The sequence below is a fragment of the Rhinoderma darwinii genome, chromosome 7, assembly GCF_050947455.1.
Source record: "Rhinoderma darwinii isolate aRhiDar2 chromosome 7, aRhiDar2.hap1, whole genome shotgun sequence".
Lineage (NCBI taxonomy): Eukaryota > Metazoa > Chordata > Amphibia > Anura > Rhinodermatidae > Rhinoderma > Rhinoderma darwinii.
This window is the reverse complement of record NC_134693.1, coordinates 43,869,833-43,888,245: the sequence shown is the minus strand read 5'-3', so window position 1 is coordinate 43,888,245 and position 18,413 is coordinate 43,869,833. Positions and strand designations below refer to the sequence as shown.

General features: G+C 41.3%; 1 protein-coding gene across 1 annotated transcript in view; it reads left to right on the top strand.

Annotated features, from left to right (window-relative positions):
* The first annotated feature begins 207 nt into the window (after window positions 1-207).
* Window positions 208-18,413, top strand: part of LOC142657446 (calcium-activated chloride channel regulator 1-like) — a 43,301-nt gene continuing 25,095 nt past the window's right edge. The window contains exons 1-6 of the mRNA XM_075832476.1: window positions 208-366; window positions 10,015-10,155; window positions 11,793-11,943; window positions 12,830-12,938; window positions 13,617-13,800; window positions 16,399-16,623. Coding sequence (XP_075688591.1) covers window positions 208-366; window positions 10,015-10,155; window positions 11,793-11,943; window positions 12,830-12,938; window positions 13,617-13,800; window positions 16,399-16,623 — 969 coding nt within the window. The remainder of the gene's footprint in view (window positions 367-10,014; window positions 10,156-11,792; window positions 11,944-12,829; window positions 12,939-13,616; window positions 13,801-16,398; window positions 16,624-18,413) is intronic.

The window sequence follows — 18,413 nt, the reverse complement described above, 5'->3', positions numbered from 1 at the left end:
GAAGCGCCGACCGCTATTCCTTTTGCTGTTTACAAATGATCAATTGAGTTTATCCCAGTTATTTCCTTATAGTCACTAGTTCTTGTCCGTGACAGATTGTTTGTCCGTATATGGCATATAATGTCTAATATGTAACAAAGGTCATATGATAAGACAGTTATATATCTCTCCAGAAACGTTTCTTTTGTCGGCTGAGTAAGATGTAAAATGGCTCTCCTTAATCTGCTTGTATTACTATCAATCTCTCATTTGTTAAATACAAGTAAAGGGTCTCTGGTAAAGGTTAACAATGGCGGATATGAAGATATTGTGTTTGCAATCAACCCAGATGTGAAAGAAGATATCAGAATTATTGAGAACATTCAGGTAGGACTATAGCACTAAGTACATGTGAGGAATATACTCAGTATCTTGTTATTCTAGTAGTACGGGAAACATTGGTTGATTTCTAAACGACCTATTAAATAAATAATGAAATAAAAGTTTAGGTACGGGTGGTATAATAGCTGATGAATGATGTGATTTACTGCTATAATGTTTAATGTTTAACTGAAGCATAGTTATAGGGTGGGCTGCCTGGCGGAGTATGTTTCCCGGGCACAAGGGGGGTGGAGTTACAAGTCAAACTGTCATAGCCAGAGTATTTAGGTACAGGGCTAGGGCAGCCATGGTGATGAATTGACATTATATCTGTGTGTGTGTATATATATATATACAGAAAAAAAGCAGAACAAAAGCAGCACCGTTTCTTCCAGTATAGGGTGCACAAGTACCTGTTCAGACACACTCCCAGCGTCTCACATAAACAATGAAATCCAATACACAGGAATATCTTGGAGTGCTGTCCTGTGTATTGGATTTTGTGTTATATATATATATATATATATATATATATATATATATATATATATATACATATACATATATGTGTATATACATACATATATATATATATATGTATATATACACATCATATCATTATATATATCTGTTTCTATGTGTATATATTGCGAGCAAATTGAAAAAAAAATGTAATCAAAATTAATCATCATGTGTAAATCTGTTGTAAATTCGCTGAAATCAAAAATTCAACATTATTTTTTATTTAACATTTGGGTGTCTTAAAAATTATTTTAAAGGCATAGTAGTGGCTTGGATAATATTGTATGATGGGAATTATGGCAGCATCTAGTAACACAGCACATATAAAGCATTGGATATCATGTGCTTAAGGCCCTGTTCACACAGACTATTTTGCAGGCAGAAAAAATCTGACTCAAAATTCACCCGCTGCCCTTGAGCGCCGCAGACAAAAAACGTAGCGAAAAATGCTTTCTCGGCGTCACATTGATTTCAATGGGAGGTCAGAGACAGAACCGTGGGAAGAAAGAGCATGTCACTTTTTTTTCCCGCGAGAGGCTAAAGCCGCGAGCAGGAAAAAACGCCTCCGGCTCCCATTGGAATCAATGGGAGGCGGTTTCAGGCATCAAACTATGTGTGAACAGGACCTTAAAGAGGCTCTGTCACCAGATTTTGCAACCCCTATCTGCTATTGCAGCAGATAGGCGCTGCAATGTAGATTACAGTGACGTTTTTAGTTTTTAAAAACGAGCATTTTTGGCCAAGTTATGACCATTTTTGTATTTATGCAAATGAGGCTTGCAAAAGTCCAAGTGGGTGTGTTTAAAAGTAAAAGTCCAAGTGGGCGTGTATTATGTGCGTACATCGGGGCGTTTTTAATACTTTTACTAGCTGGGCGTTCTGAGGAGAAGTATCATCCACTTCTCTTCAGAACGCCCAGCTTCTGGCAGTGCAGACACAGCCGTGTTCTCGAGAGATCACGCTGTGTCGTCACTCACAGGTCCTGCATCGTGTCGGATGAGCGAGGACACATCGGCACCAGAGGCTTCAGTTGATTCTGCAGCAGCATCGGCGTTTGCAGGTAAGTAGCTACATCGACTTACCTGTTGCGCGAATCACGTGCCGTGCGAGATTTTCACGCACCCATTGACTTCAATGGGTGCGTGATGCGCGAAAAACGGCCAAGCATAGGACATGTCATGAGTTTTACGCAGCGGACATACGGTGCGTGAAAATCACGGACTGTCTGAATGGCCCCATTCACTAACATAGGTCGGTGATACACGCGTGATTTTCACTCGCGTATCACGGACGTAATACACATTTGTGTGAATAAGGCCTTACAGTCCCGAACGGACACTGTTCTATTAGGAAGTGGAGTGGTGGTTATTGCTTAAATATACTTCTGCCGATGGCACAACAGTTTACAGTAGGACAATTATGAATGTGTGTGTGTCTGTATGTGCGTGTGTGCGTGCATGCGTGTGTGTATGTGTGTGTGTGTGCATATATATATATATATATATATATATATAAATATATATATATATGTATGTGTGTAATAAGACTAATTAAGGTACTTATTATAATGAAGGAATGGATTGCTGGAAGTGGAAATATTACCAGTGATAAAAGGTTTATTTTTGAGGCAGAAACTTTGCCTGATGAAGTTAGCAAATGGTAGAATTATATTATGTTCACACGGCTCGCAAACGCCCCGAAAAACGGCTGAAAATATGGGGGCTGAACCCCTCCAAACATCTGCTTATTGATTTAGATGGGAAAAACGGCATATCGTTCCGACAGGGCATTTTTTTTGCGCCTATTTTAAAAAACTGTGCGTAATAAAAGCCCCGTAAAAAGAAGTGCATGTCACTTCTTGAGCAATTTTTGGAGCCGTTTTTCATTGACTCAATAAAAAAACATCTCCAAAATCAGCCTAAAAAAAGCGCATCAAAAAACGCTTGATGCTTAAAAAAACAGCTGAAAATCAAAGGCTGTTTCCCTTGAAAACAGCTCCGTATTTTACAGCCGTTTTTCGTTTTGCGTGTGGGCATACACTAAGTGTAAATAAAATAGTGGATGAGCCAAGCTTGTGAGGCTGAGGCTAAACCTAGACTTGTTATGATTTATGGCTTTTATCACTGTCCATAGAAACAAAGTAGCTTGAAAATATTTTCAAAATTGCTCTAGTCAAGTCGCAAGCAATTTCTTTTTTTAATCTCTCCATGCAGTGATTTTTGAAAGCATTAGTTCCTTTTTTCCTTAAAGTGGTTGTTCACTATCTGTCCGTATAGGTCATCAATGTATGATCGGTGCATGTCCGACACCCAGACTCCGCACCGTTTAGCTGCTCCAGCTGCCTCCAGGCACCTGACCCTTCATTCAAGTGAATAGGTACAGAGCTGCAGTTCTGCAACATGGCCGCTATGCAGTGTACGGAGCCAACTGCTTCCGGCTCCGTACAATGTATACTATTCAATGCCTGGAGGCAGCCGGAGCAGCTGATCGGTACGGAGTCCGGGTGTCGGACCCGCACCTATCATATACTGATGACCTATCCGATGGATAGGTCGTCAGTTGTCTGGTAGTGGAAAACCCCTTTAATAGAGCAACATGAAAATCGCTTGGAAATCGCTCATTAAGGTTTTAAATACTCTATAGGATTTTTTTTTAGAATGAGTCCACATGTAAAAAGATAGGCATACTTCTACTGGAGCTCTAACTCCAGTCCTCCTGAAGGGCAGGAGGTACAATTTTTACTTCAGTAATATGGAAGCAAATGAAAACCTGTATTACGCTTGTGCTTAAGTACAAGAGAATCAGTCAGCACTGCTGGGACCAGTAGTCCTTCTGGACATTCGGCAGTTCACTGCGCATTGAGGCGCAAACAGGGGCTGCGGTATAAGTCTAGGGAGGTGCTGAGCTTCGTAGGTAAGACCATATATAACACAATGCAAGTAGAGAGAAAAAAGCTGCACTCACCTGATGTAGAAAATTATTAAATGCTTGTAAAAAGGTGTGGGGGGGGAGACGAAGACAGTGTCAAGCAACAGCCGTTTCACGTACAGCGCTTTCTCAAGCCCTTGAGGTGTGAGTGGCACGAATGTGTCCAGCTTGTGGGTTGCATCTGTGTGTCATGTGTCCAGCATGTGAGTGCGTGTGTATATGGCTGAATATAAAATATAAACCATACTATTTAGTTACATTATGGTGATATTTTAGCATTGTATACTGGTATAATTTGCAATCTTTATACGTCAGTATTAGGCCATGATCAAGCAATCAGTATTTGATTAGGACTAAGTCTCTGATTCCACAACTAAATCTCTATGAAATTCACTAACAATTCTGCATCCAATACAAGTGAATGGGCTATTTTATACCCCATTCACATGCAGCAGAAATAAGCGTGCTTGCATTTTTTTCCACTCCGCAAAAAAAATCCTCTAGAATAACGAGCATGTTCATTATTCTCGTAGAAAAACAGTGGATTCGTTGGAGTTGGAGCTATCAGGACTATTCCTCTTTACATTTACACCTGTTTTAATAAATCTCCCCATGTCTTGTATAGCTGAAAGGTGGTCCCATGTACTCCAGCCCAACACTGGCGGCTGCGTATGGCCTGCGGTGGGCCTGCTTAAAAATGCCAGGGCTGATTTTAAGTCCAAGTCCGGCCCTGCAGATGTGACATTAGAAGCAAAGTATAGATCGAGTTGCTTCCCAATTTCGGTTCTGAGCTTTAGCTCTTCTAGGAGGGTCTTATAAAGACACCATGGTCACAAACAAGGACGAAGGGTTGGAAAAGAGACGGTAAGAGCTATCATGGCATGGTTTGAAAAGGAAGAGAGTCAAATAGGAAGTACAGTAAGAGTTGTTAGGTTGTGAGAAGAAAATATAATCCTGACCTGTGGGGTTAAGAATCCTCCAAGAGTCAACCAATTGGTGTTCATTCAATATCTGTCGAAAGAGATGGAGTGTGAAAGCGGAGATATGTAAGGTGCCCCTAAAGATATTTAAAGCAGGATCTAAATGGAAATATATGTCACCCCCATTTTCAGGATCCTCTCAGCAAATTTATCTAAATCAGAGAGTGCTCGTTCTAGGAAAGAGATGTGTCCAGGGTTGGGGAGGTATGGAAAGGCAAGGTGGATTACCATATTGGAAATATTACCATTAATTAACCTCTTAACACCGAAGGACGGATATATCCGTCCTCAGCAGCTGCTAGTTCGCACAGGAGGATGGATATATCCATCCTGTGATAGCGTGGCTACTGACAGTTTACCTACGCGATCAGCGGCAGGAGCACGGCTGTTATACACAGCCTGGCTCCTGCTGCAACTGCCGGAATCGAAGCGCGCTCCGATTCCAGCAGTTTAACCCATTAAATGCCGCTGTCAATAGTTACAGCGGCATCTAATGTGTTTGACAGAGGGAGGGAGCTCCCTCTGTCACCCGATCGGCGCCGCCGCAAAGAAATAGCGGGTCGCCGTCGGGTTTCCATGGCAGCCGGGGGCCTAACAAAGACCCCCAGGTCTGCCTTCAGCAAATGCCTGTTAGGCGATGCCGGAGGCATGACCTAACAGATTGCCTGTCAGTTTTACACTGACAGGCAATAATGCTTTGGTACACTAAGTATACCAAAGCATTATATATGCGATCGGCAGATCGCATAGTGAAGTCCCCTGGTGGGACAAAAAAAAAAAATGTAAATCAGTTAAATAAAGTTTGTGAAAAAAAAATTAAAAATTACAGTCAAAATCAAATAAAACGACTTTTTTTGCCCAAAAAGTGGTTTTATTTAGTAAAAGTGTCAAAACAAATAACACATGCATATGGTATCCCCGCGATCGTAACAACTTAAACAATAAAATTAACACATTAAGTAAACCGCCGGATGAACGGCGCCCAAAAAAACCGCAACAAACTAGGTTGCTAGGATATATGGACGCGTCTCATTTCTAGCATTTGTGCAGTACAACTTTTGATCATGCGCAGTGGGGAGCGCTGGACGCCGAGAACACCGTGGATTGGTTTATGTTATGATTCGGATTTCCATCTTTATAAACTGCTGTAATTGTACTTTTGACTTCCTATTGCCCATAACGATCCATGATTTTTGTTTTACTACTGTGTTTGAAATGTATGTATTATTTAGACACTAATGTATATGCATATGTAATTAAAAAGGTGGAGCTCTAACCCCTATATGAGATCCACCATGCACTTTGTTTAATTGCTTGAAAAAAAAACCATTAGGGTTGAAACGTTGCATTGTTCGATGAATAAAGATTTTAAGCTTATTTTTGGATGACTGCTGCAGCTTTTCTTCTTTTAGGGCATGACCACACGTAGCGGAATTGCTCTGGAATTCTGCTGCGGACAGTCCGCAGCAGAAATCCGCAGCGTACACGTTTCTCCATTGCCTTCCACAGCTTTGTGGTTGGGTTCGTTTATACGTTGCGGACAATTCCGCTGCGTAGCATAGGCTGCGTAGCGGAATTTGGTGTCCGCAGCATACAATGGTTGTTGCGGACGTGTAGCGGACTCATTGCGGAATTTCTCCATTGACTTCAATGGAGAGTCAAGATTCCGCAATGAAGTCCGCAGATGTTATGCAGATGTTATGTGTGCTGCGGAGCGTATTGGTTTTACCTAACATGACATTTCTTCATTCTGGCTGGACCTATGTATTTCTAGGTCTACAGCCAGACTGAGGAAGTCAATGGGGCTCCTGTAATTACGGGTGACTACGTGTGTGCACCCGTAATTACGGAGCGTTGCTAGGCGACGTCAGTAAATAGTCACTGTCCAGAGTGCTGAAAGAGTTAAGCGATCGTCAGTAACTGTTTCTGCACCCTGGACAGTGACTACCGATCACAATATACATCAACCTGTAAAAAAAAATAGAAGTTCATACTTACCGAGAACTCCCTGCTTCTTCCTCCAGTCCGGCTTCCCAGGATGACGTTTCAGTCTAAGTGACGGCTGCAGCCAATCACAGGCTGCAGCGGTCACATGGACTGCCACGTCATCCAGGGAGGTCGGGCTGGATGCCGAAAGAGGGACGCATCACCAAGACAACGGCCGGGTAAGTATGAAATTCTTTTACTTTCACTAGGGAAAGTGCTGTCCCTTCTCTCTATCCTGCACTGATAGAGAGAAGGGAAGTACTTCACCTCAATACGCAACGGCTAGTCCGCATCAATTTAATGCCCATTTTGGGCAGAGCCGCAACAGAATCTGCAATGCAGATTCTGTGCGGCATTGATGCGGACAGTAGCGGAAGAATTCCGCCACGTCTGGGCATGCCCTTACTGATATCTGAGGGCTTATAGACTGCAGCCTGACACTGCGAGTACTGTTGAAGTACAATTACCAAAAGGACATTTTATGTCAGTTTGCTGGAGTACTGCTGATTTCCGAAATTTTGTGACCAATGCCTGACAGTACCCATAGACTATTATGGGATCCATTTAATGCATACATCATAAAAAAAAGTCATAAGAGTGTGTTTAACAGATCCCACAACAGCCTATTGGTAACAGATGCCACTGTTAGGCATCCTTCACAACCTAAGGCAGGGTTTACACGAGCATGTGCTTTTTGCGCACGCAAAAAAACGTGGCGTTTTGCCTGCGCAAAAGGCACTTAACAGCTCTGTGTGTCATCAGCATATGATGCGCGGCTGCGTGCTTTTCGCGTGGTGCTTTTCTGTTTTCATTCATCCTTTTCACAGCTGTTGCACGAATCACGCTGGTCGCACGGAAGTGCTTCCGTGTGGCATGCGTGGTTTTCATGCACCCATTGACTTCAATGGGTGCGTGATGCACGAAAAACGCCCAAAGAAGAACGTGACTTTTTTTCAGCGGACTCACGCTGAGTAAAAATCACGCAATGTCTGCACGGCCCCATAGACTAATATAGGTCCGTGCGACGCGCGTGAAAATCACGGACGTATATAACGTTCGTCTGAATAAGCCCTAAGTTTAACATATAATTTGGGAGCTTTTGCTGGCGTATACATCAAAAGGAGTCCATAAGCACAGTGTGAAAGGGGCTGTATTTGACAGAAGGGCTTTTAGGCCCCCTCATGCACCAGGGCCTGGGTGCAACTGCTATCGCTGCACCCCGATGAGCTTCACCTTTGACTTTATTTGAATGTATGTCAGCAAAGACTTAAGACATTATTCCTTAAAAGGGTTGTCCACTTTTGAAAAACTATTAAGCAATACTAATTAAATATTTATTAAAGTATTTTTTAAATATACTTACCATTTCAAAGTTGCAGATATCTTCTAATTCCGTCTAGTGTCATGCGACTCTTCCACCGTCGGAACTTTGCTCTTCCGCTGACGTCTCGTTCGATCTTCTTCAATCTTGACTTCTGGACGAGCTCCTCTTCTGGCCTTCTTGCTTCCTCTCTTCCCATTGCACCTGCGCGTTCCGACCTATTTATATTTTTCATGCATGCGCAGTAACATACAATATTTAGCGCATGCGCATTGAAAGCAATTTCATTGCGCATGCGCATTAACAGTAAGTTCGTTGCGCCTGCGTTTTATTAATTGCGCCTGTGCAAAAAAATATATTATTTTATCTATTTTTATTCGGCTTGACTTCGGCCATACACACGGGTTCGAGGCATGCTATTGGTTCAAAGCCTCCTCAATGCCTGCCCCGTTCTTTCTGTGATTACTCCTCAATGCGAGCACTATTTTATTTTCGTTCATGTTATTCCTCAGTGCCCGCGTGTTATCCCTCAGTGCCATTATCACTGTAGATACCATCTTTGCGGGGCACAAGGGCACTGACGGATAACATGAATGAAAATAAAATAGGGCTGGCATTGAGGCGTAATCTAAGAAAGAACGCGGCGGGTATTGAAGAGGCTTTAGACCAATAGGATGCCTCGAATATTAGTGTATGGCAGAAGTGAAGCAGAATCTAAAAGGCTCAAACATTTATTTCATTTTTTTGTACAGGCGCAATTAATTGTATTTAAAAGCGCAGGCACAATGAACAGACTTTTAATGCGCATGCACGATTGAATTGCTTTCATTGCGCACGCGCAAAATATTGTAAACAAACATCAGGATATAAACAATAAAGCATAAAGCTGATTTTAATATATAAAATTGTGAAAACGATAGTCAAGAGGGACTATGTTTCTGTCTTGTTATATTATTTGATATGACGTCTGTCTTGTTATATTATTATATAACAAGACAGAAGCATTGCAATGATTTAAATAAAAATAAAAAAGTTGTGGAAATCCCCTTTAATCCTTATATTTTCAAGTATCTGACATTTGATCTGGGTTTTTAAGGGGTTGTCCAGTTTCGCCAAATCAATATTATTTTTTGTACCATATAATTAAAAATTATGCAATATATTTCCAATATACTTTCTGTATTCATTCCTCACGGTCTTCAAGATCCCTGCTAGTTATAATTCAGAAGGAACATTAATTGTTTACTTCCAGTGGATAAAATTCTGTCCATGGTCATGAGATGTCACACAGGTGCTGAGATCGTTACAAGACACAGCTCTGATACACATACTGTAACTGTAACGAGCCGTGCACCTGTGTGTCCATCTCGTTCACACGCACTGTTTTCAGACGTAATTTGGGCGTTTTACGCCTCGAATTACGCCTGAAAAGAACGCCCCTAATACGCCTACAAACATCTGCCCATTGCTTTCAATGGGAATTACGATGTTCTGTTCTCACGAGCCTTTATTTTACGCGTCGCTGTCAAAATACAGCTGTAATATTAGTATTGCAGTGGTGTAACATCATGAATGGAATTCCTAAGCAGTTTAGTGTCCACCTCTTTAAAATGTGTACTGTATGCTTCAACTAGGGTTAAACTAGGTAAACATGGGACAAGTCTATAGCCTGGTCTCAAAAATGGGTAAATGCCCAAATAACAAACCGTTGAAATGATTTATGCAGTGAACAGGATTCCTCCTTTTTCTCACAGAAAAGTGTAGGTTGGTATTTATTCCTCATGTCCCTTAGCAAAAAGGCATCCAAGAAAAGGCAGATGTCTTACTAGTCGTTGTTAGTGAAATATTGTATCTTCTTATATAAGGCTACCCAAAATTCCAATTTCATATAAAAACTTTTTTTTTTTTCCGTTCTAGGAAATGGTAAAAGAAGCAACAAGTTATTTATTTCAGGCCACAAAGAAAAGACTTTTCATAAAAAATATTAAAATCCTTATCCCATCTACTTGGACACCAAGAAATGATTATACAAAACCAGCGACAGAAACATACAGCACAGTAAGTGGTTAAGCAATTGCTACAACTTAGAAAATATTCTCATCTTGAGCATGTTCTACGACTACATCCTATAGTTTCCCCCATGCCCTACATGTTAGTGCTAATTTTGTCCAAGACTGCACTAGGCAAAACGCCGGAAACCTTAACATCAATGCTTTTTTATCAGGACCACCCTTGTTTTCTCTCCAAAAAAGACATATATAACAATGATCTTTTTTAAAAATCTGTGGGGTTAGCACACAGCTTTTATTAGTATTCAATAGTCACGGTCATTCAGGTCTTAATAATTTTGGGGTCTGATCTGGGGTTTGATTTAGGTATCTGGAGTCTTATTTAGAGGTCTGGTCTGGGATCTCATTTAGGGGTTTGGTCTGGGGTCTGATTTAGTAGCCTAATCTGGGGTCTCATTTAGTGGTCTGGTCTGGGGTCTCTTTTAGAGGTCTTATCTGGGGTCTGATTTAGGGTTCTGGTCTGGTTTCTGATTTAGGGGTCTGGTATGGGGTCTGAATTTATTTAGGGGTCTGGTCTGGGGTCTGATTAAATTAGGAGTCTGGTCTGGGGTCTGAATTTTGAGGTATGGTCTGGGGTCTGATTAATATAGGGTTCTGGTGGTCTGAATTTGTTTGGTGTCTTGCTTCACTTTGATGCCTTCTCTTCCCCCCTTCTACATGTTTTACTTAGGGTCCTTAGCCCATTTTGGCCGTAACAACGGGTGCCGATCAACGAGGCAGCATGTTCATCGGTGCTCATTTTCTCCTTTCACAAGGAGCTATGTATGCGAATGAGCGCTCGTTACTACGATCGTTCATCCCCATACATTTCTATCATGTCGGCAGCATGTCTCCCTGTTTACACAGGGATATGTGCTGGTGACAACGATAACATTTTAGGCTGCAGAAACTATACGATTGGCACGATTAACTCGTTCATCGGCTGATCGTTGCCGTGTTCACACAGGGCAATGATCGGGAACAAGCGTTCTGTGAACACTCTTTTGCCTGAAATTTTGTCAGTGTAAAAGAGCCCTTACAGTATATGGCTGATACTATTTAAGATACCATAGTACCAGTATGCTCCAATCATTTAGCAGGTAATGCTGGTAATGCTGGAAGTTATGTTTTTTTATCGTGACTCAGCTAACAAGTGTGACTTAAATTTAACTTGAGGCTGGTAAATGTTTGTTGGGGGGGGGGCATTCAATTTATTATCTGATGTTAGAATATGCAATACTGTTACTAACATCTTCCAAATTAAAAGGTGGTTTACATTGTGCAGTATGATTGAAACAAGTTATGCAGTTGTATAGTGTTTCACCTAACTAGAGAAGAAGACTTTGCCCTAAATTAGTTATGTGCCAAAAATGGTTACCACTTTCTTTCCATAATGCAGCACTGAATTGGGATGTAGTCCTTGTAGTCGTAAATGAACATCTGCCAAATATAGAAGTCCAAATGCTGTGTACAGTCCCAAAGCATGAAGAATTTACCACGTGGAATGTACAAAGAACATTCTGGGTAGATATATCTGGAAAGTTTAGAGGTGACTTCTGTGGTCTACAATTGCAAGAGAAAATTATTGAAAACAAATATATTTACACGTCATACATATGGATAATATATTAATGTTTTGCATTTCAGGCAGATATAATTATTACAAACCCGTACCTGAAATATGGAGATGATCCTTATACCTTACAGTATGGACAATGTGGAGAGCCAGGAAGATATATCCATCTGACCCCAAACTTCTTAGTGGATGACAATCTTCTCTCAGTGTATGGACCTAGAGGTAAATGTTTCTACCAGATATATTATGACTATGAAAGTACTGTAACAACATGATACAACTTTGCTGTCCTTTTTAAATGAAGTATTTCATATGAGTCTTAATGTCTCTGCTAGAGATGAGCACAGGGGTAAGCAGGGGGAGGAAGTAGGAGCATCGTGAGAATGAAACAGGCCACTGGTAAGATTTCTATGTCATCCCAATGCTGGATTCTCAGCTACACCTGTCTGTAATGTTGTATAATCTACTCCATGTTGCTGCAGCTTATGTATATAAATACACACATATATATATACTGTATATATGTGATGGATAGAGATAGGAGAGCAGGATTCTCCTCTTCTATGCATGCAGTTTATAGAAGAGATGATAGCCGTTAGGCTCTGCCCACAAGCTCAGAGACAACTGAGAATTATAGATAGAGCCTGCAGAGAGGAACAGTGCTAAAAAAAAATGCAGAATACAAGTCATATAATGGCCAGAAATAGTGTTATTCCTCATGTAGGCACATATTACAGCTTATTCTAAAAAGTTAGGTACGCTTTAGGTTGGCCCTAGATATAATTCAGACCTTTATTTAACATTTAGTGCACCACTTAAAAAACAATGGTAGACGTAATCACACTTAATTCATGAAAAACGAAAGTTGTCTTAAAAAAAAAAAAAAGACTAAGCCCTAGCATTCGTATCCTGTAAACCAGTGGTCTATAATCTGTGGCTCTCTAGCTTTTGCAAAACGACAACTTCCAGTATTCCCTGGAAGCTCTAGAGACTAGAATTAATATGAACAGAGTTTTCCATCTCCGTTGATTACACATATGTATGTCACATTTCATTTGTGTTAATATAGAAACTGAAAATAATGTCACATCCATTATTTAATATCTAGGAAGAGTGTTTGTCCATGAGTGGGCACATCTTCGATGGGGCGTCTATGATGAGTACAATGAGGAAAAACCCTACTATGTTACAGGAGACCGCAAAGTAGAAACTACAAGGTATGCGTTCTATTATGTGTAAATGCTAAACTACTGCTCAAAATACTAGCTGCTGTGGTATGATTAAAGAAGATCTCCAGGCTCCTTCCTCATTGAGGTTCATCTGTCTCAGTATATACATCTCAGTTGCCTGGTAATAGTATGTATAATCACTGATGCTTATATTTTCTAATCATTAAAGTGTAATCGCTGCATTAAAAAAAATTAAAAAATAAGGAAATCTCCCATGCACTGACTCTCTGGTGAGTTTGTGGTGGGCTTGTGCTTATGCACAGGAGCCTATTGAAAAAAGCAGAGCTGCAATACAAAGCATGGGAAGAGCCAGAACAATAACCTGAGCCTCTAATGATACGGGACTTGAATTTTAGACTAGCTTAGATTCAGATTAGTCGATATAACTAAGGGGAAGAACCTGATCTTAGCTATAAAGCCACCAAACAGCCAAAAGTAAAGGATAAATAGCAGGTAAGCACTTCCCAAATGTATTAATTTACTAGTAATTTTAGAACTTCTAACGTAAGTGAAGATCATCGAGTGTAGTGGTATTATTCTGGGGGATCCACTCAGTTTTGGCATATTAGAGTGGACATAAAAATATATGACATTTCAATGGACCTTGGGAACATTATCCTGGTATGTGTTTATTTGGTTATACGCGTCTCTCGTTTTTTTCTCTAGGTGTTCCTTTGATATTTTAGGTACAAATTTAATAAAAACAAGTGACTGTCATGGAGAAAACTGTCCTATAAAGGCTTGCCACTTTGATTCAGCAACTGGACTTTATGAAGAAGGTTGTGTATTTCTGCCAGATACATTCCAGTTTTCACAGGACTCTATCATGTATTCACAGGCTCTGTCCACGGTGAGTATTAAGTCTATAAATTCACTTTACTACCAGACAAGGATTTTTCAAGGACAAGTCCACCTTAAGAAAAAAATAAAAGTCTTGGACACGTTTGAGAAGGTAGTTTTGGTGGGCAAGAATATCCACCAACGTTTTGTGGAGGCTTCAGACCAATCTCATTTGGCTCTTGTTTCCGATCTCTTCCACGGTCCTAGATTTGAAAACCCATTGATTTTAATGGTTCTGTATTATGCATGTGTAGTAAACCTCTAGTACATGATATATCCTGGTATAATCTAATGACATGTCAGGAGAGTGTGTAAAGTATAATCCCTCTTTATGCTGTGAATCACATTTTACTTGTAAATTGTCATGAATATTGATAAGTTTTAGTAGTTCTCCTTTAAGTTTTAACTTGTGTATTCAGTGATTTGGATTGGCCATTATGCACCTACATAAACATTTTATAACAGAACACTTATAAATCATATTAAAGCAGTTATCCTTATTATGATACTTATTATCATTGTTCTCATTATAATTACTATTAATATTATTACTCATTGTATATTAGAACAATAATTAGTAACATTTTGGATAAGTAACAATCTTTTCTAATTCTTATGAGAGAATTGTCAGGATCTTATAATACACAGACACTACACACCTGTGAGCACATATTCTGCTCTCCTGCCACACTGTGTGCTGTGGCCAGTTGCCCACCACTGATCTAGAGACGAGATTCTCCGGTTTTAACCGATTAAGGCCACATGCCCATGGCTCTAATACGACACTCTATAGTCCCATACTATACCTCCATGTGCCTCCAATTTCATACTGAAGCATACAGACGTTTCTGTCTCATAAAACCATAAAAGGCCCTGTTCACACAGAGTTTTGCTGCAGGCAGAAAAATCTGCATTTTGAGGCAGATTTTGACCTGCCTGCAAATTCTTGCCCTGATTTTCGTGGAGTTTTTTGCCCGCGGCCATTGAGCGCCTCGGACAAAAAACTCTTTCTCTGCCTCCCTTTGATTTCAATGGTAGGTCAGAGGCGGAACTGCAGCAAGAAAGAGCATGCCGCTTTTTTTTATTGCGAGCTGCTAAAAACCGCCATGGAAATAAAAAATTCCTCCCATTGAAATCAATGGGAGGCAGTATTGGTCATTTTTTTGCTGCTGATTCCGACGCGGTTTCCATGTCAAAATCAGCGTCAAAGAACTCTGTGTGAACTGGGCCTAAAATGGATGAGGTTAAAAAAATAATTACATGCTCCCTTGTATGCCCTATTAGGGCATGACCACACATGGCGGAATTCCTCCGCAACTGTCCGCATCAATGCCGCACAGAATCTGCGTTGCAGATTCTGCAGCGGATCTGCACAAAATGTGCAGAAAATTGATGCGGACTGGCCGCTGCGGACTGCAGGAAAAGTGCTTCTCTTCTCCCTATTCAGTGCAGGATAGAGAGAAGGGACAGCACTTTCCCTAGTGAAAGTCAAAGAAATTCATACTTACCGCCCGTTGTCTTGGTGACGCGTCCCTCTTTCGGCATCCGGCCCGACCTCCCTGGATGACGCTCCAGTCCATGTGACCGCTGCAGCCTGTGCTTGGCCTGTGATTGGCTGCAGCCGTCACTTACACTGAAACGTCATCCTGGGAGGCCGGACTGGAGACAGACGCAGGGAGTTCTCGGTAAGTATGAACTTATATTTTTTTTTACAGATACATGTATATTGAGATCGGTAGTCACTGTCCCGGGTGCAGAAACAGTTACTGCCGATCGCGTAACTCTTTCAGCACCCTGGACAGTGACTATTTACAGACGTCTCCTAGCAACGCTCCCGTCATTACGGGAGCCCCATTGACTTCCTCAGTCTGGCTGTAGACCTAGAAATACATAGGTCCAGCCAGAATGAAGAAATGTCATGGTAGTAAAAACAATACGCTCCGCAGCACACATAAGATCTGCGGACTTCATTGCGGAATTTTGACTCTCCATTGAAGTCAATGGAGAAATTCCGCCATGAGTCCGCAACCAGTCCGCCACTGCTCCGCAACAGACAGAGCATGCTGCGGACACCAAATTCCGCTCCGCAGCCTATGCTCCGCAGCGGAATTGTACGCATCGTGTAAACGAACACTGCTAAATTAAAGTGAAAGTCAATGGAGAAACGGCTCCGCTGCGGATTAACGCTGCGGAGTGTCCGCAGCGGAATTTAAGTGAAATTCCGCTATGTGTGAACCCGCCCTTATAGAGGTATTTTATCAGTGAGAAAATGCCAGGGAAGACGCTATAAAGTGGCACATGGAGTGACTGCGGGTCCATAAGACAGACCTGTAAAAGCTCTATGTGCCACTGTACAGCTTTGTTATGTGCATGGGGTGTAATATTCACAGCTGTATGTTATGATGAGTGGAAGTAAAAAATACCTATCATTAAATACCTATCCCCCAATATATATATATATATTCTCAGCGAGTATAACCTTATTTAGTTATTCCTTTCTATCTGAATACTTCTCAGAGTGCTTCTTTAAATATTAATATTTAAATATTAAATATAGAGCCTGTTTATGCATACATTTATTTGGACTAATTATCAATACATTTTTCAGGTAACTGATTTCTGTGACTCCAGTACCCACAACACAGAAGCTCCAAATCTACAAAACAGAATGTGCAATTTTCGCAGTACATGGGATGTTATCAAGAACTCCATAGATATAAGCTCCAGTCCGCCAAGTCCTGACATCAGTCTTCCTGTCCCATCCTTCACTTTGCTGCAGTCTAGAGACAGAGTGATTACTCTAGTCCTTGATGTATCTGGAAGCATGTTACTGGTGGGTTCCAACATAGTTCATCTCTTGGAACAAGGCAAAAAGAGACAACGTTTATTCTCTTATGGACTTTTAACATAACTACTTTAATTCACTATATAATTCTTTATAAGGCCTCATGCACACGACCATAAGGGATTTTGCTGTCCGCAAATACGGACCCTATGGCTATGGATACACATCCGTAGCCGTCCGCAATTGCGGAAGCACCCATAGAGTCCATGCCACAATTGGCAATAAGAATACGACATGTCCTATAATATGCAGATCATTTCTACGGCACGGACACATATCCGTAAATATACGGAAAGGAGTCCGTGGCCAATAGAAATGAATGGGTCCGCAATTTCATCCATAATTACGGATTTCGGAATTACGGCTGAAAATTACGGTCACGTGCATGAGGCCTTCGTCTTTAAAAAGCCTCATTCACACGCGTCGCACGGACCTATGTTACTGAATGGGGCCGTTCAGGCTGTCAGTGAATTTCACGCAGCGTATGAGCGTTGCGTAAAACTCACGACTTGTCCTATATTTGGCCGTGTTTCGCGCTGCACGCACCCATTGAACTCAATGGGTGCGTGCAAATCGCGCTCCTCACACGGAAGCACTTCCGGGTGCCATGCGTGATTCGCACCACAGTAGTAAAATGAATGAATGAAAACAGAAATGCACCACGTGCTTTTCTGTTTACAAGCATAAAAACAGAGTGTCATAATGATGCCCGCTGAATGAAAATCATGCAGCCGCGAACCATATGCTGATGACACACGGACCTTTTGCACGCGCAAAACGCCGCGTTTTTTGCACGGGCAAAACGCACATCCGACCTTAATAACATGCCATTTTTAGGTCTATCATTCTCTTCTGATTATTTTCTTAATATATCCTAATAACGGAGCACTATTTATCTGCTAGAGAGCTGCATATTCCTCCATAGACAGAGTTAAAAAAATTACATTTTTGCTGCCTTCAGTTACCACTAGAAGGAGCTTAATGCATAATATTTCATAATTGAGTTCAATGTATAAACTGTATCAATTTAGCTCTTAAGCTCCTCCTAATGGACACTGCAGGCAGGCAGAATTTTATCTGAATTCTGGCTGGACAGGGGATTTGGATCTGTGTATTATAAAAACAGAAATCCAGCCACTATAAAGATATATAAAGAAATTAATAAGCATAAGAATTTGGACCTTTTTAGAATATGACGGGTAATTTATTGAGAAAGGTTGAACCTGATGGACCTATGTCATTTTTCAACCTATGTAACTTTGTAATATCAGAAAAAAATTGTGTTTAAAGGTGTTTTCCACCACCGGACAACTGATGATCTATTCATCGGATAGATCATCAGTATATGATCTGTGGGTCAGACACCAGGACCCCGCACCGATCAGCCACTCCTGCTGTCTCTGTGCACCAGACATCCATGCCGGAAGCAGATGGCTCTCGTCACGGAATAGCAGCTGAGCTGCAATACTGCAGCTCTGTTCCTATTCAAGTAAATAGAAGCAGAGCTGCAGTTCTGCAGCGCGGCCGGTATGCAATGTACGGAGCCAACTGCTTCCGGCTCCGTACACTGCATACTGTGCAATGAAATCCGGTGCCTGCAGGCAGCCGGAACAGCTGATCGGTGCGGGGTCCAGGTGTCAGACCCCCACAGATCATATACTGATGACCTCTCCGGTGGAGAGGTCATGAGTTGTCCGGTAGTGGACAACCCCTTTAATGGTGGACATTACACAAGTATTTCTGCCTCTTTCCATTTACAGCTGATTTTCTGCCATTTC